Raw genomic sequence first — 27469 nt, 5'->3', positions numbered from 1 at the left:
GAGAACAAAGAAGGGAAATTTCAAAGGTGATTTCCAGGTTTCCAGAGCAAACTGAACAGCCGAGCATTAACCGTCAGGATGTGCGGTGTCAGGAGCCCGGGCCGCCCTGAAGGGGGATTGAGGGAGGTGGTTTCCCGCAGCTGCCGCTATGTTACCTGAGGATCTCAGGCCTACTTGATTCTGCTGGGGCCTCAGAGGCACCCTGGCCGAGGGGGCCTGTGACGTGGCCAGGAAAAGAAACCAGAACTCCCAGGCAAGCTGCCTGGGCCTCCAAGCCTCCCTGGCAGACAGCTTCTCTAACTCTCACCTGGCAAAGGCAGGGAGACAACCTGCATGGTGCCTGGTGCCCTGCTGTGAGCTCGCGCCCTTTGAATTATAGATGCCCCCGACTCCCAGCAGCTTCCCAGGTGGTGCAGTGGTAAAGAACACACCTGCCAATGATCCCGGGGTCGGGAAGATCCCCTAGAATAGGGAATGGCAACCCACTCCAGCATTCTAGCCTGGAGAATCCCATGGACAGAGGAGCCTGGTGAGCTAGTCCATAGGGTCGCAAAGAGTCTGACGCAACTGAACGATTGAGCCCACACACCAGCTCCCAGCATTCTGCGGACCCAGTGAGGACCTCCACCAGGCCCAGGGAATGATGGGCTGCCCTTCGGGTCTGCAAACTGAGGCGCTTGGCCTGGAAGGTCCTTGATTTCGGGGGAGTCTCTCTCCTCCTTAACTGGCCTTCACTCGGCATGACAGAACAAAGGAGAGGGACAAACAAAGTCACAAGCGCAGGCAGGTGAACGCAGGCAGGTGCTAGGGGCTGAGCTGGATCACGGGCATGGGCCCAGTGCACAGGGCTACTTCCTCTTCAACTCCTGTGGCCCCTGCAAAACCCCTCCCAACCTAGAAAGGCTGAGGAAGGGCCAGAGACTAGCAGTGGATTCTCAGGGCAGAGAGAGAAAGTGCTACCCATGGATACCCTGGGGGTGCCGAAGGACACCTGCTCTCAAAGGGAGCAGGTCGAAGACATCTAGCACCCCTTTAGGGATCAGGGCCCACAAAACCTGATCTTGGGTAAGGCCAAGAGAAAACAAAAAGTATTGGGAGCTAACCACCCCCGCTCCCAACTCCTAAGTCTGGGAGTTGATTTCAGAGCTCAACAATAAACCGAATTAAGGGTAATTACAGCCCTCACCATTTCACCCCATGGCTCTTCCCCAGTGGCTGCAGGGGGGTGGCTTCAGACTGGTCCAAATGGATGTTCCCTACCCCTGCTGCCAGGGTTTCTGACAGCTTTCAGGCCATAGCCAAGACTGTTCATAAACCCTGAAGGTTTAATAAACAGTCCTCTGCTGCAGGGGGCAGGGCAGGGCCTGAGACCCAGTCATGCAACTGGCCCCAGGTGAGAATTCTGCAAAGCACAAGCGGAGAAATCAGGAAACTGGACGCTGGGCACAGGCCCTCAGTAAGGGACCAGAGGAACTCTTCTAAACCACTGATGCTGAGACTTTAGTGTGCACAAAGAACCCTCACATAAATGACACACGGAGAAGTGGAGGAGGGTGGGGAGGAGGGTGGCCAAGGGGCTCGGGAGGCCCAGGGAAACCCGAGTTTTGGAGACGATGGCCGTGGGGAGTAGAGACGATGGGGAAGGGATGGAGACATGCGAGGCAGAACCCTTGCCCAGCGGGCCTCAGGGCAGCGGGGGAGGCAGGCGCTCGCTTCGGCTGGTCGGTCTTCCCCTGGCCGCCATTCTCCGTGACTCGTTACCTAGGTTGTGTTCACTGCTTGCCAGAGCCAGGAGCGCAGGGCCACCCTTGCCCTGCTCCATTAGATGCCTTCCCAGAGGCTGAAGTACTGGGCCTGCAGCAAAGAGAAGAACATGGCGTGATGGTCTGGGCCCGCGGGCCCCACGGACCTGCTCCCTGACTCTCCAGCGCCCCCTGAACATCCACCAAGGCCTCCTCCTGCCACTTGCTAAGCCACAGGCTCCGGGGGCTCCTGTCCAGGTGAGGATGCGGCAGGTCAATAGGCCCCCCGGCCACAGCTCTGCCTTGCTTCCCTCTACTGCCAGCTTGCAGGCCCAGGCGGTGTGAGAGGAAGCTGGGGCCTGGCCCTGGCTCGGCCAGGCCGCGAATCATTCTCCCTTCTTTTCATGACAAGCACACCGCTTCCCACCAGAGACCAGTGTGATCCAGTTCCTCAGGGGTGGAGGGTGAGGGCTGCTTTCCAGCTTTCTCAGAGATGTGTGCAATCTGAGACCCAAGCCACAGCCTGGGGCTGATGTGTCAGCTCCAAGTCAGAGGTCACGGGCCGCTGGGGGGTGGGGCATGGAGGGGAAGGAAAGCTGGGGGCTCAGGGGCAGTGTGAGGGGAGTTGGAGACAGAGTTCTTAGGAGACCCAGCTCATCTCTATGAGGGGCTGGGGGTGGGACGGCTGCTTGTTGGTGGAACCAACAGAGGCCAGAAGCCAGGCCGCCAGAGAGAGGGGCTGGACCGTGCTTAATTCTGCAGGCGTGCAAGTCAGGCTGGCTTGGTGCCCTGGTCTTGATATTTGCAAGCCACAGCCTGTGTGATGGAGCAAGCTGTTTAACCTCTCAGCGACTCTTAGCTAGCTTGTCCATCTGTAAAATGGGATCACAACAATACCTGCCTCGTGGAGGGGGTGGTTATGTGGACTCAGGTAGAAGAGGATCTTTATTCAATAAATATTAGCTATGAATATTATCACAAGCCAATCCTAAAGGAAATCAACCCTGAATATTAATTGGAAGGATTGATGCTGAAGCTGAAGCTCCAATACTTTGGCCCCCTGATGTGAAGAGCTGACTCACTGGAAAAGACCCTGATGTGGGGAAAGATTGAGGGCAGGAGGAGAAGGGGGCGACAGAGGAACAGATGGTTGGATGGCATCACTGGCTCAATGGACATGCGTTCGAGCAAACTCTCAAAGATAGTGAAGGATGGGAACGCCTGACTTGCTGCAGCCCACGGGGTCACATGCAAAGAGTTTGTTTGACACGACTGAGTGACTGAACAATTATTACCCAGAGAGTCTGAAAAATCAGGAGCGCAGGGTCGTTGCTACAAAAATTAAGAGGAACCAGGGTCACCTGGGTGTGTTCCTCCCAGCAGAGTAGGAGGCCAACCTCAAGCCTGCAGGACAGCTGGGCAGAGGGTGGACAGCTGGTGCCTCTGGTGTCCCTTCCTGGCACCACTCTTGACAAACCGGCCCTCTGGTCTAGGCACCTCCCTCTTTCTGGGGTGAAGTTTCTCTTTGCCTTTACCCAGGAGCCAGCTTGTCTGCGTCCCCCTCACTGCACCCCTACCCTGGGCATTTGACCCTTGATGAGAAAGACGATGGTCCACCAAGATGCATCTCCCCCCACCCCCCACTGCCCTCTCCCATCTCCCAGCCAGGAGCCTGGCAGCTGCAGAGAGGGCAGATGCTCTGCGGGCTCTGGTCAGTTAACTGACCACTTCCCTCCCCTTCCAAGCCTGGGGGCGGGTGGGGCGGGGGCACCACCTGGGGCTGGCAGTGTGCCAGCAGCTCCTGCCAGCGGATGTAGGTCTGGGCAGCTAGGTCCTTGAGAGTGGTCCGATGCATGGCCTGGGGGCTCTCCCGGATATGGGTATTGATGTGGCGGTCCAACTGCGTGCAGAGCAGCTGCAGCTCTCCCTGCAGAGCCCACGGGAGGGCAGGGCGGGCGGACCACGGGGTGGGGGAGGGGAGCACAGAGTTAGAGAAAGAGGAGGCTGGTCTGAGTGACTGCTCAGCAGTGGGGCAGGAAAGGGAGGGGAGGCATGGGCAACTGGGGGCATGGGTCAGTATCCCTTCGGAGGGCTTGCTGGGAGGAGGATGAGGCCGGCTCCCCCAGGCGTGCTTTTTTCTCAGCCTCCCACTCTTTCCAGTTCCTGGCAGTGGGCTGGGCTCCTCCACTGCCAGGCCCAGCCCAGCCTCTCCCGGGAGACTCACCCACTGGTCTGGAGTAATATCCTGGCAGCTGACCACCACCCCGGCCAGGGTCAGGAGGCTGTGGCACAGGTAGCAGACCTGGGGAGAGACAGGCTTCCTTGACTCCACTGCCGCAAGCCCAGCCCGGGTTTCCTGCGCCCACAGTGTCCGGAAGGTGTCTTCCAAGAGGGCTCTGGGCCCCAGTCACTCAGTGCTCTCTAGGGCCCTGATGAATGACCATCCTCTCTCCCTTCAGAAAAGGAAGAACTCTCTGTCACCTGGAAATCCACACTGTCCCCCAGCCCTGAGGCTCCGTGGACACCCCTTCACAGACAGATGTGCGAGTCCGTCCGGACACCCTCGCTGTGCTGACCCGAGGCGGTGCAGAGGGAAGGAAGTCTGGCTGAACATTTGCCCCCTCACCCACCTACTCATGCCTTTGCTCTTGCCCCCTGGACAACCAGGGGTGAACGCAGGACCAAGGCCAGTTCTATCTGATAAGAGGAGGCTTTGATCCCCTGGTGCCCTTGGAGGGCTGTTGGGGCCCATTCGTTTATGGGACATTCACCTGCTGCACAGGGGGAATGAAGGGCGGGGCGCACCTGCCCCAAAGACGGGCGAGGCTCCTGCTGGGAAGACAGCTGGCTCCTGGCACCCAGCGGGCACACCCCTCCCCAACTCGGAGGCTCCCACTGCCTCGTCCCCTTCAGGCTCCTTCTAAGATAGGAAGGGTGGCAGGAAACACCCCACCGTGGTGCCCCGGGCAGATAACCCACCCCGAGGCTGTGCTGGGAGGGGAGAGGCAGGCTCCAGAGATGGCCAGCCGGGCTCCAGCTTGGTGATAATGGGGTGGGAGCTCAGAGTCAGCCAAGGTTCCCCTATTCCCCCACTTCCCCTGCCCTTATCACCCTCCCCCTTTACAGCATCTGGCGGTGCCCCAGAATAGTGACAGTCTCTGCACAGAGCCGGCGGCCTCCTAGGGGCAGAAGCTGGGGCCATGTTTGAGGACACCAGACACTCTCTAGTGTACACATTCTTCTCCCCCTCAAATACCATGTGCAAAATCCCGAGGACACAAGCCACCCGCCCCACTCCTCCAGCAGCACCTGTGCTGCCCAGGACCCAGCCCGTTCTTTAGTCAACATCTGAGGCCTGCAGGTGGTTGATGCCATGGGCTGGCTGGGTTGGGACTTGACACCTCGCAGCAGGGGAAAAGCAGGAGCCCACTGGGTGTGCCTCCAGGCCATGATGCCCCCGGGGGTGTTGGGGACCGATCCAGCATCCCTAGCCAGCTCCATCTGCAGGATCCCCCTCCCCAGCCTGGCCTTGCCCTCGGAGGCCCAGGGCACTTAGAACTCCTGAGCTCTGCAGTCCTGGCAAACGGCTCTTTCCCGCCACCCCAGCCCTAGAGAGCAGGCTCAGGCCTGTGTACCAGACACTGTACCCTGACTAAGACACTGCCACAAACACCCAGACGCTAGAGGGGAAAAGGTACTTCAGGAAGGCAATTGTCTGGCCCATGAATACTGAATGAATCTCAGCTTTGCCTCGGCCCGGAAGGAGAAAGGGTCCTTCCACCTTTCGGGGTAGGAGGTCACGGTGATGATGTGTAGTTCTGAAGGCTTCGGGGAGGAAGTGACTAAACCTGACCAGGCCCCAGAGAAGCAGTAGGATTTGAGGTGAAGATAGCCTTGAGGGGGCGGGATCACACCACCCGACAGACCCCAGGGGCTGATGCAAGAAGCTGAGGCAGGGCTCACTTCTGGGGGACTGACCGCTGCTGGGGGACCAGCTGGGCTGCAGCAGAGGGAGGGAGGGCGCCCTGGGAACAGGGCTGGCTGGCGGCAGAAGGGTCAGACAGCGGGCAGTGGAGGCCACTCAGAGCTGCTCTGGAGCGGGAAGACGGCGCGGTGGGGGACAGAGGGGGTTAGGGGGCACGTGGGGAGAGCAGGCACTAGAATCTGTTGGGACAGAATCCACCCAAGCGGAACCACCACTCTGAGAAGAATTACAGCTTCTCCTTCATCTTTTTTTTTTAAAGATTATTTCTCTACACTGTGTGTGATTTCCTCATATAATCAGAATATAATGAAAAAATTTTACATTAATTTTAAAAGAGACAATGCCAATTATAACTGACTCTGTCCAGTTGGGTCTGGGGTAGGTGTGGGGCGGGGGAGAGGGCGGAGACCTTGGAAAGCATGGAGCCCGAGGCTGGTCGTGGAGAGGGGCTTTGAGCAGTGGAGGGAGAAGCTGGGAAGGGGGGATGCCAAGGAAAACATCCAGGGGCAATGACTGCAGGGAAGGCGGCTGGGAGGGGCAAGCTTGAAAGCGGGTGTGGCAGAGGGCAGAGAGGGCCTGAGGCTTGTAAACATTTACTTGCTTACAGGTGACATGCCAGCTGGACATGCCTTCCACCCGCCCCTGACCCCCTACTCCTCTCTGAACTATCTTCCTGGCTGGGAGGCGTGGTGAGGGTGGGCCTGGGATCTGAAGAAAGCCCTGGAGGGAAGTCTGTACAGTGGGGAATTACTGAGAACAGGTTTCACAATTTCATTCTTATGCCGATTCCCATCATTGAATCTGGAGGGAAAATCCCAGGAATACAATCTTGAATATGGGGCTTTTTTTTGGCAGGGGGGTAGGTGAGGGATTTGAAGGAAAGCTGACCTTTTCCAGTCCTGTGGCCACTGCTGAGTTTTCCAAATTTGCTGGCATATTGAGTGCAGCACTTTCACAGCATCGTCTTTTAGGATTTCAAATAGCTCAGCTGGAATTCCATCACCTCCACTAGCTTTATTCATAGTGATGTTTCCTAAGGCTCACTTGACTTCGCATTCCAGGATGTCTGGCTCTAGGTGAGTGATCACACCATCGTGATTATCTGGGTCATGAAGATCTTTTTTGTATAGTTCTTCTGTGTATTCTTGCCACTTCTTCTTAATATCTTCTGCTTCTGTTAGGTCCATACCATTTCTGTCCTTTATTGAGCCCATCTTTGCATGAAATGTTTTCCCTTGGTATCTCTAATTTTCTTGGAGAGATCTCTAGCCTTTCTCATTCTATTGTTTTCCTCTATTTTTTTGCGTTGATCACTGAGGAAGGCTTTCTTATCTCTCCTTGCTATTCTTTGGAACTCTGCACTTAAATGGGTATATCTTTCCTTTTCTCCTTTGCCTTTATTGTCACCCTGCTTATTTAACGTATATGCAGAGTACATCATGAGAAATGCTGAATGAAGCACAAGCTGGAATATAACCTCAGATACGCAGATGACACCACACTTATGGCAGAAAGCAAAGAAGAACTAAAGAGTCTCTTGATGAAAGAGGAGAGTGAAAAAGTTGGCTTAAAACTCAACATTCAGAAAACTAACATCATGGCATCCGCTCCAATCACTTTATGGCAAATAGATGGGGAAACAATGGAAACGGGGAGAGTCTTTATTTTTTCGGGCTCCAAAATCACTGCAGATGGTGACTGCAGCCATGAAATTAAAAGACGCTTGCTCTTGGAAGGAAAGCTATGAACAATCTAGACAGCATATTCAAAAGCAGAGACATTACTTTGCCAACAAAGATCCGTCTAGTCAAAGCTATGGTTTTTCCAACAGTCATGTATGGATGTGAGAGTTGGACTATAAGGAAAGCTGAGCGCCAAAGAATTGATGCTTTTGAACTGTGGTGTCGGAGAAGACTCTTGCGAGTCTCTTGGACTGCAAGGAGATCCAACCAGTCCATCCTAAAGGAGATCAGACCTGGGTGTTCATTGGAAGGACTGATGCTGAAGCTGTAACTCCAATACTTTGGCCACCTGATGCAAAGAACTGACTCGCTAGAGAAGACCCTGATGCTGGGAAAGATTGAAGGTGGGAGGAGAAGGGGACAACAGAGGATGAGATGGTTGGATGGCATCACCGACTCGATGGACATGAGTTTGAGTAAGCTCTGGGAGTTGGTGATGGACAGGGAAGCCTGGCGTGCTGCAGTCCATGGAATCACAAAGAGTTGGACATGACTGAGAGACTGAACTGGACTAAGGTGTGGGAACAGCAAGAAGGAATAAGTAATTCTGAAGAAAAGGCCTTTAAGTCACCTTTAATAAGTCGATTTTCCAAAGGACAACACCTACCTGGAAGGATGACTGGGAGCACACGAGAGTGACCCCTGCAGGTGGGCCTAAGTGAGCCCTTTAGGAAAGACTGCTCTGACTGAAAGGGATAAGGAACCACCTGTGGTCAGAAATCAGGACCCAGACAGCAGTCTTGACAGTGGTGCTTTAGGAAAAACGGGGCTTCCCTGATAGCTCAGACAGTAAAGAATCTGTCTGCAATGTGGGAGACCAGGGTTCAATCCCTGGGTTCAGTCCCTGGGCAGGGCATGGCAACCCACTCCAGAATTCTTGCCTAGAGAATCCCATGGACAGAAAAGCCTGGCGGGCTACAGTCCATAGGGTTGCAAAGAGTCAGACATGACTGAGCGGCTGAACACTCTAGAAAAAAGCACTTTGTTAGCAGCAGAGTTGCCTAGACCGTTCCTCCCCTCATATCCCCCACCCGCGGTCTCTGCTTCGAGAGGATGAGGAAAGGTAAGGCAGTGTGTGTCCTCTGGTTCAGACACAGGGACAGACCAGGGTACTGGGGGCCTGCCAGGATTCTCCTGAACCCCCAGCCTCCCCCAGGCTCCTCTCCCCGGCCCTGCTTCTGTGAAGGGCAGAACGTGAGCGTGACGGGGACTCTGGGAGGCTGGGGGAGGCCCTCTGGGGAGGTGGGTGGTTCGGGTTGGGCAGGAGACAGGGCCTGCCGCTCAGTAAACTGCCAGGTGTGAGGGCTGCGTTTCCTGCTCCATTTGAGCTGTGACCAATTCCTGAACTCAGCAAGCCCCATCCTGTCCTGCTGGCACCACAGAGACGTAGGGAAGGGAAGCTGGGCAGAGGCCAAGCCTCGGCAGGGCCAGGGCCGCAAGCGCTTGGGGGCCCTCCCTCCAGCCTGCAGCCCCTTTGTTTGTGGTTGTTTAGTCGCTCAGTTGTGCCTGGCTGTTTGCGACCCCGCAGACTGTAGCCCACCAGCCTCCTCTCTCCTTGGGATTCTCCAGTCAACAACACTGGAGTGGGTTGCCACTTCCTTCTGCAGGGGGTCTTCCCAGATCCAGGGATCGAACCTGAGTTTCCTGGGTTAGAGCAGGAGTGTTCTTTAGCCCTGAGTCACCTGGGAAGCCCAGGTCCTCAAGGGCAGGTGTGTGTGTGTATGCGGGATAGGGGTTGGTGTGGCTTCAGGGTTACCCAGCAGTGCGGGGGGCATGCCCCTGGTAGGGGGTTGTGTCCATCCAAGCCTGGACATCTTGTCTGTAGAATGGGCCCCTCCCCAGCTCCACAGCTCAGGCCACCCAGTCCCTCCAGACCGGCCGTGAGTGGAGGCTGGGAAGCCCCCATGGGAAACAGGGCCTGGAAACCTCAGTCAACAACTTGGGGAGAGGCAGAGTCTGAGGCATAAGACGTGCCTGAACCCAATGCCAACAAGAAAGGACGGTCCCTTTCCACCGCTGCCAGCGGAGCCTGCAGCTTCCATCTTCTGGGTCTGGTGGGCGGGCTTTTCTGAGAAGGACTGTGCTGGATGCCTCCTTCCCGGCTCTAGAGCCTGGAGGCAGAGCCTGGAGGCGGGCCCTGTCCTCCCCCTGGGGAAGGATGACAAGGCAGAGGGATAGGAGACAGGCCCACAGGGCTTGTCACCGTGAGGGGGCTGGGGGAGGGGAAGGCCACTGCCTCCTTTTCTGGTCCAGCTAGTTCCAGCCCGGGAACTGCTGGCCAAGTCTCCGTTTGTAGAGCTTTCGTCATAAGACGGAGGGAGAAAGGGTGGACGTTTCCCAGGAAATTCATGCTTTAGAAAATTCCCCTCTAGCTAATGCCAAGGGAGCTAGCTGTGGGTTATTTACCCTAAGAAAGGGCAGAGGAGGAGGGAGAGGATGCCCCAGGAAGCCTCGAGAACTGTACAGTTTTCTCCCACCTCGGGTCTGACCAAGAGTCTAGGACCACCCGAGGTGACCCTTTGAACCCAGCCCCCTCCCCAGACGCTGCCAGCCTGGGGCCTGGGTGAGGGTGGGGTATGGGAGACCTTGCCCTTGGTTGGGGGATCCTTCAGGAGCAATCCAGCCAGGCTCTGTCTGGGGCAGCTGCTGTGGAGGCTGGGAAGGACAGACTGACTCAAAGGACCTTCTAGCCAGCCTGCCGGGGCCCAGGAGCACACGACGCACAGGCGTGGTTCAGCAAGCTGGCCTTCAAAGCTGCCTGCTGCCCGGGCCTCCGCCTGGGGTGCCAGGACCCCAGAGCAGCTCCCCTGGGCTCGCCGCTCCATGCTCACAGGCTCTGGGAGACAGGCTGTCCTGGGGCCCAGTCCGCTCTGCTCTCAGCCCCAGCTGGAACACCTGTGCCGTAGGTCCCATGGCTACCACCTGTGGGTCCTCTCGGGGGCTTTGATCTTGGAGACACACACATGCTGAAGGTTGGTTCTAGAACCAGTGAAGTCTGGGAAAGACTGAACCATTTCAAACCCAAGGCTAGAGCTGGGTCCTAATGAATTCTCTTCCTTGCTTTCTCCATTTATCAAACTGAGCCCTACAGCCCCACTGCACAGTACCCTGACCCAGCACACTCCCACAGAGGCCACAGTAGATGTGGAAGCTGAGCTTAGAGAGGTCCCCTGACTGCATGACTATCTCCAGTAAGGCTTAGAAGTGAAAGAGATGAGCGCACACGCTCCCTTAAGCTGGACAAGCTGTGAATGTTTCCTAACAGATTTAACCCTGGGGGCTGCAGGCCAGAGCCCCAGGAGAGGCTGGGCAAATAACAACAAAAATAACTAGTCATGAATAATCCTGAAGTGGGCTTCCCTGGTGGCTCAGTGGTAAAGAATCTACCTGGAGTGCAGGAGATGTGAGTTTGATCCTTGGGCCAGGAAGATCCCCTGGAGGAGGAAATGGCAACCCACTCCAGTATTCTTGCCTAGGCAATCACATGGACAGAGGAGCCTGGCAGGCTGCAGTCCATGGGGTCACAAAGACTGGACACAACTGAGCGACCCCAATGGCTCATCAGGTAAAGAATCTGCCTGCCAAGGCAGGAGACACAGGAGAAGGGGGATTTGATCCCTGGGTTGGGAAGATCCCCTGCTAGGCAACAACTAGAGGGGGAAAAGGCAACCCACTCCAGTACTCTTGCCTGGAAAATCCCATGGACAGAGGAGCCTGCAGGGCTATAGTCCACTGGGTCGAAAGGGTCGGACATGACTCAGCAACTAAACCACAGCCCTGAGGGAGGGTTATGTGCAGGGTCCCGGCCGAGAGCCCCCGTGTGGTGACAGGCCAAAGGTGAGAGGGGCCGCCTCTCCCCGGGTGAGCCGCGTCTGGGCCTGTCCTGGAGGGTGGCGCCTCCCAGCACCTCTGGGCGCTGCTTCTTCCTCTCTTCTTCGCCCCACAGATTAGCTGCGAGACTTATTCTCTCTCAGGCTGCTGCTGCTCCAAGGTCACCCTCTCTGGCCTTGGCTTTGGTAAGCCCCAGAAGCAACAGTGGAGGGCAGTGCCCAAAGGAAAGCCGAGTTTGGAAGTGACTCTGACCAGGGCAGGTCACCGGTCACAAGTCCCAGAGAGAAGGAAATGGCAAGGACGCACGCACCATCACCAGGAAACGGTATGATGACACGGCACCTCTTCCTAGCCCAGGGTCCCTGAGGGCCTAGGGCACAGAGGCCGGAGAGTAGACGTCACAGGGGCAGGGCCTGCCAGACTCAGCCCGGGGGCCTGCGAGGCCAGACGCTCGATTCTGTAAATGAGAGCTCCTCTTTAGGCAAGGGCGTGGGTGGAACCCTCAACAAGGAGCAGGATGAGGCCGACAGGGTGATGGGAGATGGGCGGGCAGCCTCTGGGTGGGGCTAGAACTTCTGGCTCAGGAATGGGCACTTCCTAGAGAGCTGCTCTCAAGGCCCCAGCTGGGCAGAGAGATGTGATATGATGTCTCTGCTGAGGCTGTGAGAGGACCCCGGGGCCCAGCCTGGGTGCCCCTCTACAGATTCCTCAGAAGATGAGCCCCTCACCGACTCTTTTAGCTGTCCACAGGAGGTACGTTCACAGACCTGAGACCCTGAGCTCACTGGAAAGGGATGGAGGGTTCCTTTTTCAGCTGTATCCTGAACTTGGAATTGGACCTGGAGTGGCCCTGGCCCCTGGGCTCAGCAGTGAGGATACAGAGGAAACTGGGGGCCGTGGTGGGGCCAGGTGGGAAGATGAGTGTGTTAGACGCTCAGTTGTCTCCGACTCTTTGAGACCCTATGGACTGTAGCCCGCCAGGCTCCTCTGTCCATGGGATTCTCCAGGCATGAATACTGGAGCGGGCTGCTGTTCCCTTCTCCAGAGGATCTTCCTGACCCGGGGACTGAACCTGGGTCTTCAGCGTTGCAGGCGGATTCCTTACTGTCTGAGCCACCAGGGAGGCCCTGTGAAAGAGATAAGCTGAGGCAAAGGGGGAAGGCTGAGGGCTTTTTGTTCCTGTGGGTCTGCGGCAGGGGGTCATCTCGGTGCATCTGCCCCGTCCAGTGTCCACAGGTGGGAGGAACTAGGGGGCTGCAGGCAAACCCAGCCTACTCTTCCTTTCTGGCTTCCTGCTGGCCATGGGGTGAGGGGAGATGACAGGCAGGGACTGGTGGCCCTTCCTGCTCCTTGGCTGGGACAGAGACCCTGGCCCCGGGGGGATCTGGAACCGAGGCCCGGCTCTGCCGGCTGCCCTGAGAAGCATGGGATTCTCAGTGCCTCTGTTTGGGAATCTATGTCTGGGCGTGCACGAGCGCATCAGTGCATGGATGCACTGCGGGGAGCCCCTGAAACCAGCCGGGGTGTTGGTAAAGGCCTCCGCCGGGGGCTGGAGAGGCCCCTTGGAGCAGTGGCTTCCTGCCTTCTCTTTCTTATCTTTCTCACTCACTGAGTTGTTGGGAAGCACTGCCCTCCTTACACTTCCCACATGGGGCTCTGAAGACCAGAGGGGCGCTGTGGACACTAGGGTTTCCCAGTGCCCAGGATCCTATCCCCTCCTTCTGTCAAGTCCCAGCCTCCTGTCCCCAACACCCAGGCCAAGGTGCCCCATAGTGGGGACTTCAGACCTGACTCCAAGGGAAGCCCAGTAGTCCAGGCCTGCCAATCACGGTATGCCTGGCTATGGGACTGGCTGAGAGGGGAGCACACGACTCAAGCCAAGCCAGCCACACTCAGCTCTGGGACTCTGTTAGGATCTAGCACAGAAGCTCCTTCTTCCCCCTGGCTAGGGAGTCGGCTTAAAAGTCTGTATTAAAACAACTGCGATCATGGCATCCGACCCCACTACTTCACGGCAAACAGAGGGAAAAGGTGGAAGCACGGACGGACCTCCCCTTCTTCGGCTCTAAAATCACTGCGGATGGTGACTGCAGCCATCAGATTAGAAGACGATTGCTTCTCGGCAGGAAGGTTATGACAAACCTAGCTAGTGTGTTAAAAAGCAAAGACATCACTTTGCTGATGGAGGTCTGTATAGTCAAGGCTATGATCTTTCCAGTTGTCATGTATGGATGTGAGAGCTGGACAATAAAAGAAGGCTGAGTACTGAAGAATTGATGCTTTTGAACTGTGGAGTTAGAGAAGACTCCTGAGAGTCCCTTGGACTGCAAGGAGATCAAACCAGTCAATCTTGAAGGAAATCAACTCTGAATACTCTTTGGAAGGACTGATGCTGAAGCTAAAGCTCTAATACTTTGGCCACCTAATGAGAACGGCTGATTCATTGGAAAAGACCCTGATGCTGGGAAAGACTGAGGCAGAAGAAGAGGGCAACAGAAGATGAGATGGTTGGATAGTGTCACTGATTCAACAGACATGAATTTGGGCAAACTCCAGGATATGGTGAGGAACAGGGAAGCCTGGTGTGCTACAGTCCATGGGGTCGCGAAGAGCCGGATGCGACTTGGTGACTAAACAGAAACAAGGGTTGCGGCGGAAAGGATATAAGCCTTGGAATGTCTCAGGGGCAGCAGCAAAGCTGCCTGGGAAGGCACCAGAGGGCGGAGGCGAGAGAGGCAGAGAGCAGCACCGAGGCTGGGGGACACTGCTCGGCTCTGGCCCAGTTAAGCCCGATGAGCTGTCCCAGACCTTTTGGGACATGTTTGTGTCACTACAGGGTCCTGGCACAGGGTGAGAAGGGACAGGAAAGGTGGGGAGCAGGAGAGCAGCAGAGAGGGCTGTGGTCTGCCAGGCTCCTCCCAACCGAGCACAGCCAGTGGGGGACCCTGGCCCCCCCACCAGGTGTATGGTGGTGTGAGTGGAGCCTAAGTTGCTTAGACATGGTTCTTAGAAGCCACACACTGAACTCCCTGGCAGTCCAGTGGTTAGGACCTTGTGCTCTCATTGCCAGGCCCTGGGTTTGATCCTTGGTTAGGGAACTAAGACCCTGCAAGCCAGCACTGCTCCCCTCCACTGGCATTCTCAAGACTGGTGGGTGGGGCTGGGTATACAGAGATGGGGAAGGGTTCCTCACCAGACTGTACCTGCTCAGGGCAGGCATTTCAGTGAGCGCATCAGACCCTAGCCCCTGCCCTCAAAGGCAACTCTGTTCAGGCGTGTGAAGAAATGGGCGGACGGCAAGGGCTGAATACACAGATCGCAATGATCACCAAGGACAGAAGAGACGGGCCAGGCATCACCAGGAAGGAGGATGGCAGGAGCAAAGACAACGGCCAAAGAACGGCAGGTTTCGGGCAAAGGCACCCATCGCTCGGAATCAAGCGGGGCGGTTTGATTCTCAGGAGGAGAACCGCACGGGTGGAGCAGGGTGAGCTGACAAAGCCCGTGGATAGCGGGGCTTGAACGTGATGTGACAGGCGCTCAGGCTCACTCTTTCCTGAGAAAGAGCGGGAGGAAGACGATCACAGAGTTGTCCAGGAGGACTTGAAGGAGGAGCAGATGGAAGTGGGCTGTCAGGTCAGAAGCCCATGAGTCACCCGCCTGGGATGAGGACTGAGGCCAGGGAGGGACCTTTGAAGGGTCCTCAGGAGAACTGAGCCCAGGGTGGGGCAGGGCAGACAGCAGGCCCAGAAGCTGCTGAGGAGGCCAGCTGGCTGGGCTTGGCAACAGCTGCCTGCAGAATCCACGCCTCTCCTCCCCACTCAATAACATCACTTGAAGCCCTGCTCACACACTTGCAAAGAAGCCAGGATTCCTGGGAGCTGGAATTCAAAGCTGGTCTCAGCCCTGGCCCCGTGTGCCTTCAGATGCTCAGAGGTACCTGCTCTGAAGAGGCCTGCAGCTGCCCAGGTGGCTGTGGCGTGGGGCCGGGGCACAGGCCTCCCCTTAGGGTCACCTGCCCGGAAGCCACCTCTTTGAAGTTTATTTCCGAAGATGTCAGATGTTCCTCATCTGGGAGGAAGTGAGGAGGAACCCACAACAGACTAGCCAGGGAGGGATTCAGGAATCCAGAATAGCCACTGCCCATTCTTCAAAACCAGCCAGTTCTTCCCAAGCCGCCTCCTCTTGGCCTGACCAAGGTCAAGGTCCCCAGCCCTGCGGGCACAGTTCTGCCTGTGGTGCAGGGCATGGGGCAGGAAGTGCAGGGAGAGACAGAGAGTGGAGGGAGAGGGAGGGCTTCCCCTCCACCTGCCCTTCTGGGCGACACAGGGCTCGATGCCTGTGCCCCAGCCAAGCCTGAGGGAGCCCACGTCCCCCTGCTGGCGCTCACTGCCTGCGGGAGAGTGCAGGGTGCAGAGACGGCTCGGAGAGCCGGAGGGCAGCGGCACCCTCCCTTCCTCTCTCCAAACTCCCCAACCACACCCCAGTCACTTAAGGCTGTTCTTGGCAGGGTCACCTGACACAGGGACAGGCCAGCGCAGGAGCAAAAGTGGTATAACTTGTCTGTCAACTCCATTAACACCTGGGCACACCATGAAGATATACATATAGGAGATCCCAGGACACACACACACGCACGCGCACACACACAAGACATACGTGCACACGCATCCGTGGCAGGCCCGTGCCCTTTGCAGAAGATGTGCAGAGATATGCAGAGGTGCAGAAACCCCAGCAGTGAGTTCAAAGGAATCCATGCAGTGGGGTGGGGTCCACCCCAGAGCATTACCCAAGCTCAGAGCACAGCCCGCCCCGTCACCTCTCCATGAAGGCACTTCTCCTATAAACAAGCCGTCCCTAAGCCTCGTGAGCCCAGACACGGACTGAAGGGCCCGTGCCCAGTGAGGACCCTGACGGGGGCTGCCTGCAACTGCCAGGCTCAGTTTGGGTGGGGTGGCTTCTTGCAGCTGGGCCCTGGGGGACAGGGACCATCACAGAGGCAGAACCTCCAGTGGGTCCTAGGTGGTCTGTCCTGTGAGGACACTGTCAAACCACGAGGAGGACGCAGCCTGGAGGCAGAGGAGGAGACGGGACTGGCTCCTGGCGCCTCTACGCAGCCCCAACCCTGGGACACCTGGCTCCATGGCCTTTGGTTTTCTTTCAACACAACGAGAGACAGTTAACTTCCTGGAAGCCTCCAAGTTTAACCAAACCGAGGGGTAAACCTCCACCCCACCATAAGGATCCTGGTTCCACGTGCTGTGTGTGCTAAGTCACCTCACTTGCGTCCAACTGTACAACCCTATGGGCTGCAGCCCACCAGACTCCTCTGTCCATGGGATTCTCAGGCAAGAGTACTGGAGTGGGCTGCCACGCCCTCCTCCAGGGATCGAACCTGCGGCTCTGGCTTCTCCTGCGCTGGCAGGCGGGTTCTTTACCACCAGTGCCACCTGGGAAGCCCTCTCGGTTCTACAGACTTTCCGAATCCCTAGGGGGAAAACAGAACCCCAGATCCCTTCACGGTAGCATCAATGCAGAAGACAGCCCTGGAGAGAAGCCAGAAAGGGAGGGGAGTGCCATCAATGGGAACATCACACGTAGCGGAGGTTTAACAAGACCAGAGCGTCGTCATCTGGATAAAAGTGAGTCAGTCAGTCTGGCCAAATTTGGTTTACACACGTCAGCTACAAGAAAACAGAAAGCCCCCAGGAAACCCTTGCTTCCGAGCTGTGCGGCTGAGCTGGTTGCTCTGAGTCCAGTTACGGGAAGTCTGTCTGCACAGGAGCTGAAAGGACAGCCTCAGACACATGGAGGCCACTTGTTGAATTGGTGCCCCTGGACCAGAGGGAAGCACCTGGAGGCCAACTCCAGAGCACACACCAGCACTGGGACACCCTCTCCCACCTCGCAGACACGCAGGGCCCCGGCCCATGCAGGGCCCAGAGCAGCACTTTGACCTCAACGATCCTTCTCTGGGAGACCCTGCCTTCTCAAACCAGGCAAGCCCAGCGCCCCCCGGCCAAAAGCACCCAGGGGCTGAGCAACTTCTTTATCCAAAAGCACTTTAAATATCGTATGACATCACTTATATGTGGAATCTACAGAGAGATGATGCAAATGAACTTACAAAACAGAGTCAGACTCACAGACTCAGCGAGCTTCCGGCTGCCGGTGGGGAAGGATGTGGGGAGGGGTACTTAGGGGTGGACATGTACACACTGCCATATTTAAAACAGACAACCAACAAGGGCCTACTGCACAGCACAGGGCACTCTGCTCAATGTTACGTGGCGGCCTGGATGGGGGAGAGTGGATAGGTGTGTGTGGATGGGTGAGCTGCTCTGCTGCGCATCTGAAAGGATCACAACACTTAATCATGCCAAGTCACTCAGTTGTGTCCAATTCATTGTGACCCTGTGGACAGCAGCCCGCCTGGCTCCTCTGTCCCTGGGATTCTCCAGGCAAGAATACTGGAGTGGGCTGCCAGGTTTTATTCCATGGGCTACCCGACCCAGGGATCAAACTCGTGTCTCCTGTGTCTCCTGCATTGCCAGGTGGGTTCTTTACCCACTGAACCACCTGGGAAGCCCTGGGCAGGAATCTTACTAGCTTATAATTACAAACAATGGCTGTGATTGGTTTTCTCATAAGCTGGTGGCACTTATGAAGTCAAGGGCCTCCCACAGAAGAAGCCCAGGCCATCAACCCTTGTAGCCTTAATGAAACGAGGACATTAGAAGACAAGGGGGCCTGCGGGTAAAGGCTGGTCTGAGGGTGGAGGGCATGCAGAGGGAGGGTGCTTTCCAGCAGAGGGGTGGGAGGCCCAGAGCGGGTGGAAGAAGAGAGCTCAGACAGGGAGACTGACAACTGCCTTCATTCACTTCTTCACTCATTCCATCATCTAGTGCCAAACACAGCAGGCGATGCTGGCACAGCAGCTGTGCCCACAGTCCAGCTGGGGAAACAGACAAGTCAAAGGACAACTGCAAAGCCAGGGAATCAGAGAGGAGAGAGAGTCATGCCGTGGGCATCTGAGCACCCAGCCTCTTGGGAAGGAGCTTCCCAGGGGAAGCAGGAGCTGGGCCAAGGCCTCAGGCAGAGACAGGACGGGGGAGGTGGGATGGGGGCTGGCACAAGTGTTTATCTGCAGCGCTGGAGAAGGGCTGTGACCCAGCAGTCTTGGGCAGGAAATCTCCTAGACAGGAGGGAGTGGGAGCCCAGGGGATGTGGCCCAGCGCTGGGAAGGGCCTGCCCCCCTTTTCTCCAGGCTGGGTTGCCTTGGGCCAGCCTCACTCTGGCCTTAGTTTCCCCTCTGCACCCCAGGGAGAAAGAAGGCAGAGACTTTGAGCTCTGCAGATAAAAGCTCAGCGAGCCCCGACCACTACTCCCTGTAAAACAGGGCGGATGACGCCACTGCTTCTTTTGGCTGGTGAGCAGCCTGATCACCTTTGAAGATGAAACACGCTGGGGCCTAATGAGGAGTCAGTCAGCTGAGTGGGGAGTGGGGCTGGGCGGCGGGAGTCCAGTCACCTGCCCCACCTAGCCCCTCCCAGTCAGAACAGTCCCCGGCCCAGGGAAACAGGACGCTTCACATTGCTGTGCAGACCCCCGTGTCCCCTCCAAGCCCTGCCCCTCCTCTGGTGTAGGCTCCCCACCTCTTGGGCCAGGATCAATCCCACAGGCTCAAGCTACAACAGAGGCATGCGAGAGCCGCCTTGCACACCCCACGTGTGAGGCACCTGGCCGAGACATGCCTGCCCCCGGTGTTTCCCAGCCACATGGTCATTTTCAATATGGCAGCCGACCAAGGGGACACTCCACGGCACCCTTCACGTGTGAGTGTGTTAGATGCTCAGTCCTGTCTAACATTCTGCGACCCGTGGAGTGTAGCCCGCCAAGCTCTACTGTCCATGGGATTCTCCAGGCAAGAATACTGGAGTGGGTAGCTGCTCCCTTCTCCAGGGGATCTTCCTGACCCAGGGGTCGAACCCAGGTCTCCTTCACTGCAGAGAGATGGTTTACCGTCTGAGCTGCCAGGATTACATGCATGAAAACAATCCTCAAGTATAAAAGGATACCCTGAGCCCACTACTCCCCTCTCTTCCCGGGCTTTTGAAGGGACGTCTCCTACCAGATGCGCTCTGGAATGCAGTGAGCCACATGGTACCCTCTGGCCAGGCAATGACACCACCTCTGCGAGGCAGGTGAGGCCCAGGGGTGGCCCCAAGGTGCCCTGGCCAGACCAGACACAAGCCTCCACTCTCCTTTCTCAACCTTCGTTTCTTCCTGTCACTTTCCCTTTCTCTAGCCCAGGCCTGGGGCCTGCCCACTTGAGTTCTGCTCAGACGTCCCATCCCCAAGGGCTGACCCCACCTGTGTTCTCGACCCCGCACCCCTCATCCCTGAACAGCCAAACTCAGTCTCCATAACAGGCTCCAGATTCGGGGGAAAGGGACCGGGAAGAAGACAGGCTCTCCTGTGAGGCGGCGGCCTCAGAAGTATGCTCACGTCAGGCTCAGCTGAGAACCTTCTCTCCGTGTTCCAGGAGAGGAGTGTACACCTGGGGGTGATCACATCTTCTTAATAGTTCATTTGTGTTCATTAAGTAATTAATTCACTTATCTGATTTGCAGAATGTGCCCAAAGGCTGGCCTCCTGGTCGTTAACATCCAACCTCCAGGAGAGCTTTTGGAATTAACCACCTTCTGAAATTAGGAGATGCCTATCTGCATCCTTCATCCCCCACTCCCCCGGGATGGAGGGGTGGGGGCGCTCACTGAGGGAGCCCAGCTTGGGAATCCCAGCCTGAAGGCCCTACACAGCCACCCCGGCTTGACATTCAGCCCAGAGCCCACAGGCCTGACAATTCCAAGCCCCACCACCTGCAGGCTCTGGGGCTCCTCGTTGCTCCTGACTCCCTCCAAGCGTGACCTTCAGGCAAGCCGAGCGAGGTCTGGGAAGGTGCTCCGGAAGAACTGGGAAAGCTTAGGACTCGGCCTTAGTGAGGGCCACAGGGAACAGCAACAGGGAGCTAGACCCGGCTCGGATCGCCAGAGACAGGCGGCCCCGTGCGTGGGAGCGTCCCCTGTGCTGCTCATCCGTGGCACTCCTTTCCACCCCACTCCCCTCACCAGCAGTCCAGTTTCTGTGTCTTCTCCAGCAAAGCCACGCCAGGCTGCAAAGGACGCAGCGAAACCCACAAGCCTGCATGCCTGTGCCCACAGCACGCCACCTCTGTGAGGGGCGCCAGGCACAGGCTCTGCGGAGGTGGCCAGGGGCAGCTGGCTGGGCGTGGTCCTGTGTGGCAGGGGTTTGGAGAATGGCAGCCTTAAGCCCCCGAGGCTGTGCCGTGTGGACAGCCCTGCCATCCCTGGGGTGGCACCCTGGTGAAGGTGGGCAGGGGCTGGGTGCTCACCTTGTGGTCGAGCTGGGCACTGGCTTTTGGCTGTTGCTCCTGGCCACGCAGCACGGTCTCAGGGCCCAGGTACTGCCTCAGGGATGACGGCCTCATGAGGCTCAGGAGCTGGCAGAGCGAGGACAGCTGGGGAGGAGAAAGGGGGCCGTCACTCACGAGTGCTTGGGGCACTTCGGGGATGCGTGGCTGGGATACTCCGGCTGGCTCTGGAGCCAGCCCGGTGGCTCCTCTCCCTTGGGAGCCGTGTGGCCTCTTGGAGCCTGTCCCCAGCTGTGGAGTGGAGACAAGCTCCCCCATTCTTCCTGGGAGAGGAGGCTCACGTGCTCACAGGGCCTGGCACAGGGTGAGCATCCTTGAGACCAGGGGGCCCAACCTCTGGGATCTAATGTCTGATGATCCGAGGTGGCGCTGATGTAATAATAATAGAAATAAAGAGCATAATAAACGTGACACATTCAAGTCATCCCCAACCACCCCCCCGACAATCCAACCAGTCCATGGAAAAACTGTCTTCCACAAAACTGGTTCCTGGTGCCAAAAGGGTTGGGGACTGCTGCTTTAGACAAGTGAACGAGGACTTACGGGCTTTAATCCACATCCTGGGACTGAGCAGACACTCAGGGTTTAGAAGAAGCAAGACCAGAAAGAGGGTCTTGACAAGACCTACCCAACTCTGAGCTGCTGCTGCTCAAGCCCACTGGTTACTATGGGGGTTGTCAATCCTACAGGAATCAACTCAGTATTCATTGGAAAGACTAGTGCTGAAGCATTAATACTTTGGCCTTCTGATGCAAAGAGCTGACTGACTGGAAAAGACCCTGATGCTGGGAAAGATCAAAGGCAAGAGAAGGGGACGACGGAGGATGAGGTGGTTGGACGGCATCCCCAGCTCGATGGACATGAGTCTGAGTAAACTCTGGGAGTTGGTGATGGACAGGGAGGCCTGGCGTGTTGCAGTCCATGGGGTCGCTAAGACATGACCTAGAAACTGAACACCACCACCGCAGGGATTTTCACTGCTCTTGAAAGAAGAGAGGTGAGAACTGCGCCCAAGCCCACGTCTGAATGTGAATGATGACTGCATCCATCACATCCCCCCAACCCCTCCAATCTCTTTCCTTCCAGAGAATTTAAAAGCAAATCTGAACCTCAGATCGTTTTACCCACAAAGATCTTCTAACAGAAAAGGATAAGGATGTTTTTCCCCTTGTAAAGTAATCACATTTTTCTCTTGCCCAATACAACTAACAAACATTCCTTACACGACCCCACACCCATGCTCAGGTTTCTCTGACGGTCTCAACAACGTCCGCACGCAGCTGTTTTGTTGGAATGGGATTCCCCAGGAGGTCCACACGGTGCCCTCTGGTTATTATGACACTGGGCCTGCTAGCCGCCCTGCCCTGCACCTAAACCGCCCACCCTCTGTGAATGTGGGCACACGCGGCCTCATAAGTCAGGGGTCTGCAGCAGGCCACCCTTCCTGCCCAGCCCTTGCACCTGGTCTCGGCAGTCTCGACTGGGCCCCAGCAAGGACAACCAGCTGCCCCAGGGCTGACTGAAGGCTGGGGCTCCAGAAGGCAGGCAGGCTCTAAGTCTTGGGCCCCTCTGAGGCTGCCTATAGCCCTGGGAAGGGAGGACCCAGAACGAAGGTGCGGGGCCAGGGAGGTTCACGAAGGCGCCATCTCTTCAGATGTAGCAGGTGTAGGCTGGCCCAAAGGGCGAGGGCTAAGCCCTGGGCCAGCTCCCGCCCGATCACAGCCCTGCCCGGCACACCTGGCTTCCTCCCCAGCTCAGCCGCAGACACCTGCTCAGCACCTCGGCCAGTCACAGGAGCAGCTGGGCTGGGTGAGGGCTAGGAGTCAGGCCCGGGGCCCTTGGCTGCTGGAAGGCGGCCAGGGCTTCTTGGCTGAGCCTCTGATCCCTGCAGAAAGGGAGAGCGGGCAGCAGGGAGACAAGAGAGGGGAGGTTCTGGGCGAAGACAGGCACCATCTGGATTCTCACCAAAACCGGGGCTGCGCTGCCTTGCTCGGGCCTTCCAAGTCTGAGGATAGTTTCCACAACAGTCCTGCCTGCTCCGGGCTCACAGCTCTGCACGCACAGGGCGAGCTCAGCAGCCCACAGCCCCAGAAGGAGCCCTGGGCAGGGGCAGGGGTAGGCAGGGGCCCACAGGGCAGCGGGCTGGCTGCTCCCACGTTTTTCCTCTCACTCCAGGAAAACAGCCTCGCTCTGCTCGGCGTGGCAAGCTGCTGCCTTCTGATTGCTTATTCTCTTTTGTTCCAAGCTCTGGCAGCCCCAGCCATTCCCTCTCCAGCAGACACACCCTTCTCTGGGATGAGGACTTATTTGGGCCGCACGGGTCCCCGGCAGGACCAGGCTCTGACCAGCACGTATCCCTGCTCCACCCCTACTGCTGGGAGCTGTCTCTGCAAACAGTCAGCCCTTCAGGACAGACGTCCCCAGGCAAGAAGCAAACTATCACCCAAAAAGGCAGGCCTCCACTGGCCTCGGTGGTTCGTCTGGCCAGAGGCGGAAGACCGTTCCCAGCCAGGCCACTGTCCACACGGCGGTCACTCCCGTGCTCAGACCCCGGCAGCTGCTTCTGTTACTCAGTGGAGAAGGCCAGGAGCTGAACACATTATTGACCAGAGACGTATTCATATGTCTGTTGATACCTGACCTTTATGAGCTGCAAAAGTTTCAATATTCACTTATCAGAAGCTAAGGCCACAGGAACTAGTTTCTGCAAAAATCCTCTAGTGAGTAAGGTAAGCATCTGCAAGGCCCAAGGTGCCCCTACTGCTCCCTGGAGTCTGCGCCCCGCCTGGACCTTCTGACTCGACACTGCACAGCTGCCCCCACCCTCTTCCAGAACTTCTGCCGCCCCCGCTCCCATCCATCCTGCAGGCCCACAGCACCTGCGCTCGCTGACCCCCTTCCGGGCATGACTTTTGTTTTCCAAGCAGTTAGCACCTTCTGACACTGGACAGGAGGCAGTGATCAAGACCATCCCCAGGAAAAGAAATGCAAAAAGGCAAAATGGCTGTCTGAGGAGGTCTTACAAATAGCTGTGAAAAGAAGAGAAGCAAAAGGCAATGGAGAAAAGGAAGGATATACCCATTTGAATGCAGAGTTCCAAAGAACAGCAAGGCGAGATAAGAAAGCCTTCCTCAGTCATCAATCCAAAGAAATAGAGGAAAACAATCGAATGGGAAAGACTAGAGATCTCTTCAAGAAAATTAGAGATACTGAGGGAACATTTCATGCGAAGATGGGCACAATAAAGGACAGAAATGGTATGGACCTAACACAAGCAGGGGAGAAGGCAATGGCAACCCACTCCAGTGTTCTTGCCTGGAGAATCCCAGGGACGGGGGAGCCTGGTGGGCTGCTGTCTCTGGGGTCGCACAGAGTCGGACATGACTGAAGCGACTTAGCAGCAAGCAGCAGCAGAAGCAGAAGATATTAAGGAGAGATGGCAAGAATACACAGAACTATACAAAAAAGATCTTCATGACTCAAATAATCATGATGGTGTGATCACTCACCTAGAGCCAGACATCCTGGAGTGTGAAGTCAAGTGGGCCTTAGGAAGCATCACTACAAAGCCAGTGGAGGTGATGGAATTCCAGGTGAGCTGTTCCAAATCCTAAAAGATGATGCTTTGAAAGCGCTGCACTCAATATGCCAGCAAATTTGGAAAACTCAGCAGTGGCCACAGGACTGGAAAAGGTCAGTTTTCATTCCAATCCCAAAGAAAGGCAATGTCAAAGAATGCTCAAACTACCGCACAGTTGCACTCATTTTACATGCTAGCAATGTAATGCTCAAAATTCAAGCCAGGCTTCAGCAATAAGTGAACCGTGAACTTCCAGATGTTCGAGCCAGATTTAGAAAAGGCAGAGGAACCAGAGATCAAATTGCCAACATCCGTTGGATCATCAAAAAAGTGAGAGAGTTCCAGAAAAACATCTATTTCTGCTTTATTGACTATGCCAAAGCCTATGACTGTGTGGATCACACTAAACTGTGGAAAATTCTGAAAGAGATGGGAATACCAGACCTCCAGAATTCCAGATGGGAATTCTGCCTCCTGAGAAACCTGTATGCAGGTCAAGAAGCAACAGTTAGAACTGGACATGGAACAACGGACTGGTTCTAAATTGGGAAATGAGTACGTCAAGGCTTTATAATGTCACCCTGCTTATTTAACTTATATGCAGAATACATCATCAGAAATGCTGGACTGGATGAAGCACAAGCTGAAATCAAGACTGTCGGGAGAAATATCAATAACCTCAGATATGCAGATGACACCACTCTTAAGGCAGAAAGTGAAGAAGAACTAAAGAGCCTCTTGATGAAAGTGAAAGAGGAGAGTGAAAAAGTTGGCTTAAAGCTCAACTTTCAGAAAACTAACATCATGGCAAATAGATGGGGAAACAATGGAAACAGTGTCAGACTTTATTTTGGGGGGCTCCAAAATCACTGCAGATGGTGACTGCGGCCATGAAAATAAAAAATGCTTGCTCCTTGGAAGAAAAGTTATGACCAACCTGCTGCTGCTACTGTTGCTGCTAAGTCGCTTCAGTCGTGTCCGACTCTGTGTGACCCCAGAGACGGCAGCCTACCCGGCTCCCCCGTCCCTGGGATTCTCTAGGCAAGAACACTGGAGTGGGTTGCCATTGCCTTCTCCAATGCATGAAACTGAAAAGTGAAAGTGAAGTCATTCAGTCGTGTCTGACTGCTAGCGACCCCATGGACTGCAGCCTACCAGGCTCCTCCATCCATGGGATTTGCTAGGCAACCCACTGGAGTGGGTTGCCATTGCCTTCTCCGATGACCAACCTAGACAGCATATTAAAAAGCAGAGACATTACTTTGCCAACAAAGATCCATCTAGTCAGAGCTATGGTTTCTCCAGTAGTCACGTACAGGTGTGAAAGTTGGACTATAAAGAAAGCTGAGCACCGAAGAATCGATGCTTTTGAACTGTGGTGTTGGAGAAGACTCTTGAGAGTCCCTTGGACAGCAAGGAGGTCCAACCAGTCTATCCTAAAGGAAATCAGTCCTGAATATTCATCGGAAGGACTGATGTGAAGCTGAAACTCCAATACTTTGAACCACCTGATACAAAAAACTGACTCATTTGAAAAGACCTTGATGCTGGGAAAGATTGAAGGTGGGAGCAGAAGGGGACGACAGAGGATGCGATGGTTGGATGGCACCACAGACTCAACGGACATGAGTTTGAGTAAGCTGTGGGAGTTGGTAATGGACAAGGAAGCCTTGTGTGCTGCAGTCCATGGGGTTGCAGAGTCAGACACGACCGAGGGGCTGAACTGAACTAGCACCTTCTAATATCTGATGGCATTTACTTGCTTGCTATGTTTATTATTATCTGCTCGCCTGCCCCTACTAGGATGTCAGCTCCATGAGGGCAGGGGTGGTCCCTGCAGTCTTCCCAGAACCTCATATAGCAATGGCGCCTGGCACAGCTGTACCCCCTTATCCAAAGTTTCACTCTCCATGGTTTCAGATACCCGTGGTCAACCAAGATCTGAAAATGTTAAATGGAAAATTCCAGAAATAAACAATTTGTGGGACTTCCCTAGGGGCCCAGTGGCTAAGACGGGGTTCTCAATGCACAGGGCATGGGGTTCGATCCCAGGTCAGGGAACTAGATCCCATATGCCACAAGTTAGAGTTTGCATGCTGCAACTATGACCTGGCTCAGTCAGGCGCCCACAAGCAACTTGAACTGTATCTCCCGTGGACAGCAGGGGCTACTATGTATGCTTAATACGTATTTGCTAAATGAATGAACAAATGAATAGCAGGTCAGGTCTGCAGCTGATCTTTCATAGTAGATGCAACTCTTTGTCCCCCTTGATTTCAGCCATTTGAAGCCTATATTTTCCAAGCTCCAGACTAGAAGGCAGGGCTTGACAAAAGAGACTTATGGTGTTGCAAGAGGTGGCCTGGGATAAGAAAGAAACTCCCGATTTCTCTCCAAACCTGTTCTGCCTGCGTCTCGCCTGTCTTCGTAAAGGGCTTCTCCATCCTGCCAGCTGCACAGGTTCTGGAGCCCTCCATGTCTCCTTTCTCTTACATTCTACCTCCCGCTGGCTGTACTTGGGAAACGCACCAAGAACCTCACCACTGCTCACCACCTCCATCACCATCTCCCCAGGCCACATCGCCAACAGCTCTTACCAGGATTACTGCAACTGTCTTCTTCTACCCTACCCTAGGGGCGCTAGTGGTAAAGAACCCACCTGCCAATTCAAGAGACAAAAGAGATGCAGGTTCCATCCCTGGGTCTGGAAGATCCCCTGGAGGAGAGCATGGCAACCCACTCCAGTATTCTTGCCTGGAGAATCCCATGGACAGAGGAGCCTGGCGGGCTGCAGTCCATATAGTGACATTGAGTTGGACATGACTGAAGTGGCTCAGCACGCATACACCCCACCCCTAACAGTCTAGTCTCAATGCAGCAGCCAGCATAATTGTGAAAGATTTTTATCAATCAAGCTATGTCTCTCCTGTTATCAACACCTTCCAGCGGCTCTCCACTTTGGCATGGAAGTCAAGCTCTCTCCCGAGTCCCCACTTACCCCTCTGGCCTCACCGCCTCTTACTCCACTCTCAGCCCTCTGCTCCAGCCACACTGGCCTTGCTTTTTCTCTAACCTAAGAGGCTTTTGTCTGCCCCAGTGCCTTTACACATGCTGTTCCCTCTGCCTGGAATGTGC

At 55.8% G+C, this 27469-nt stretch overlaps 1 protein-coding gene across 6 annotated transcripts in view; it reads right to left on the bottom strand.

The window, feature by feature from the left end:
• Positions 1-1479: 1479 nt before the first annotated feature.
• FAM178B (family with sequence similarity 178 member B) overlaps positions 1480-27469 on the bottom strand; it is a 97782-nt gene continuing 71792 nt past the window's right edge. For 5 of the 6 annotated variants that reach the window (XM_069580585.1, XM_069580589.1, XM_069580587.1 and 2 more), the window contains 4 exons: positions 20716-20841; positions 3967-4044; positions 3517-3669; positions 1480-1854 (listed from right to left, as the gene is read on the bottom strand). In XM_069580585.1, the coding sequence (XP_069436686.1) occupies positions 1822-1854; positions 3517-3669; positions 3967-4044; positions 20716-20841 (390 nt within the window). In that variant the 3' untranslated portion in view covers positions 1480-1821. Of the gene's footprint in view, positions 1855-3516; positions 3670-3966; positions 4045-20715; positions 20842-22719; positions 23047-27469 lie in introns of those variants that run through there. The other variant, XM_069580592.1, reaches the window with a different exon arrangement.

The sequence above is a fragment of the Ovis canadensis genome, chromosome 3, assembly GCF_042477335.2.
Source record: "Ovis canadensis isolate MfBH-ARS-UI-01 breed Bighorn chromosome 3, ARS-UI_OviCan_v2, whole genome shotgun sequence".
NCBI lineage: Eukaryota > Metazoa > Chordata > Mammalia > Artiodactyla > Bovidae > Ovis > Ovis canadensis.
This window is presented reverse-complemented; position numbering and strand designations above follow the sequence as displayed.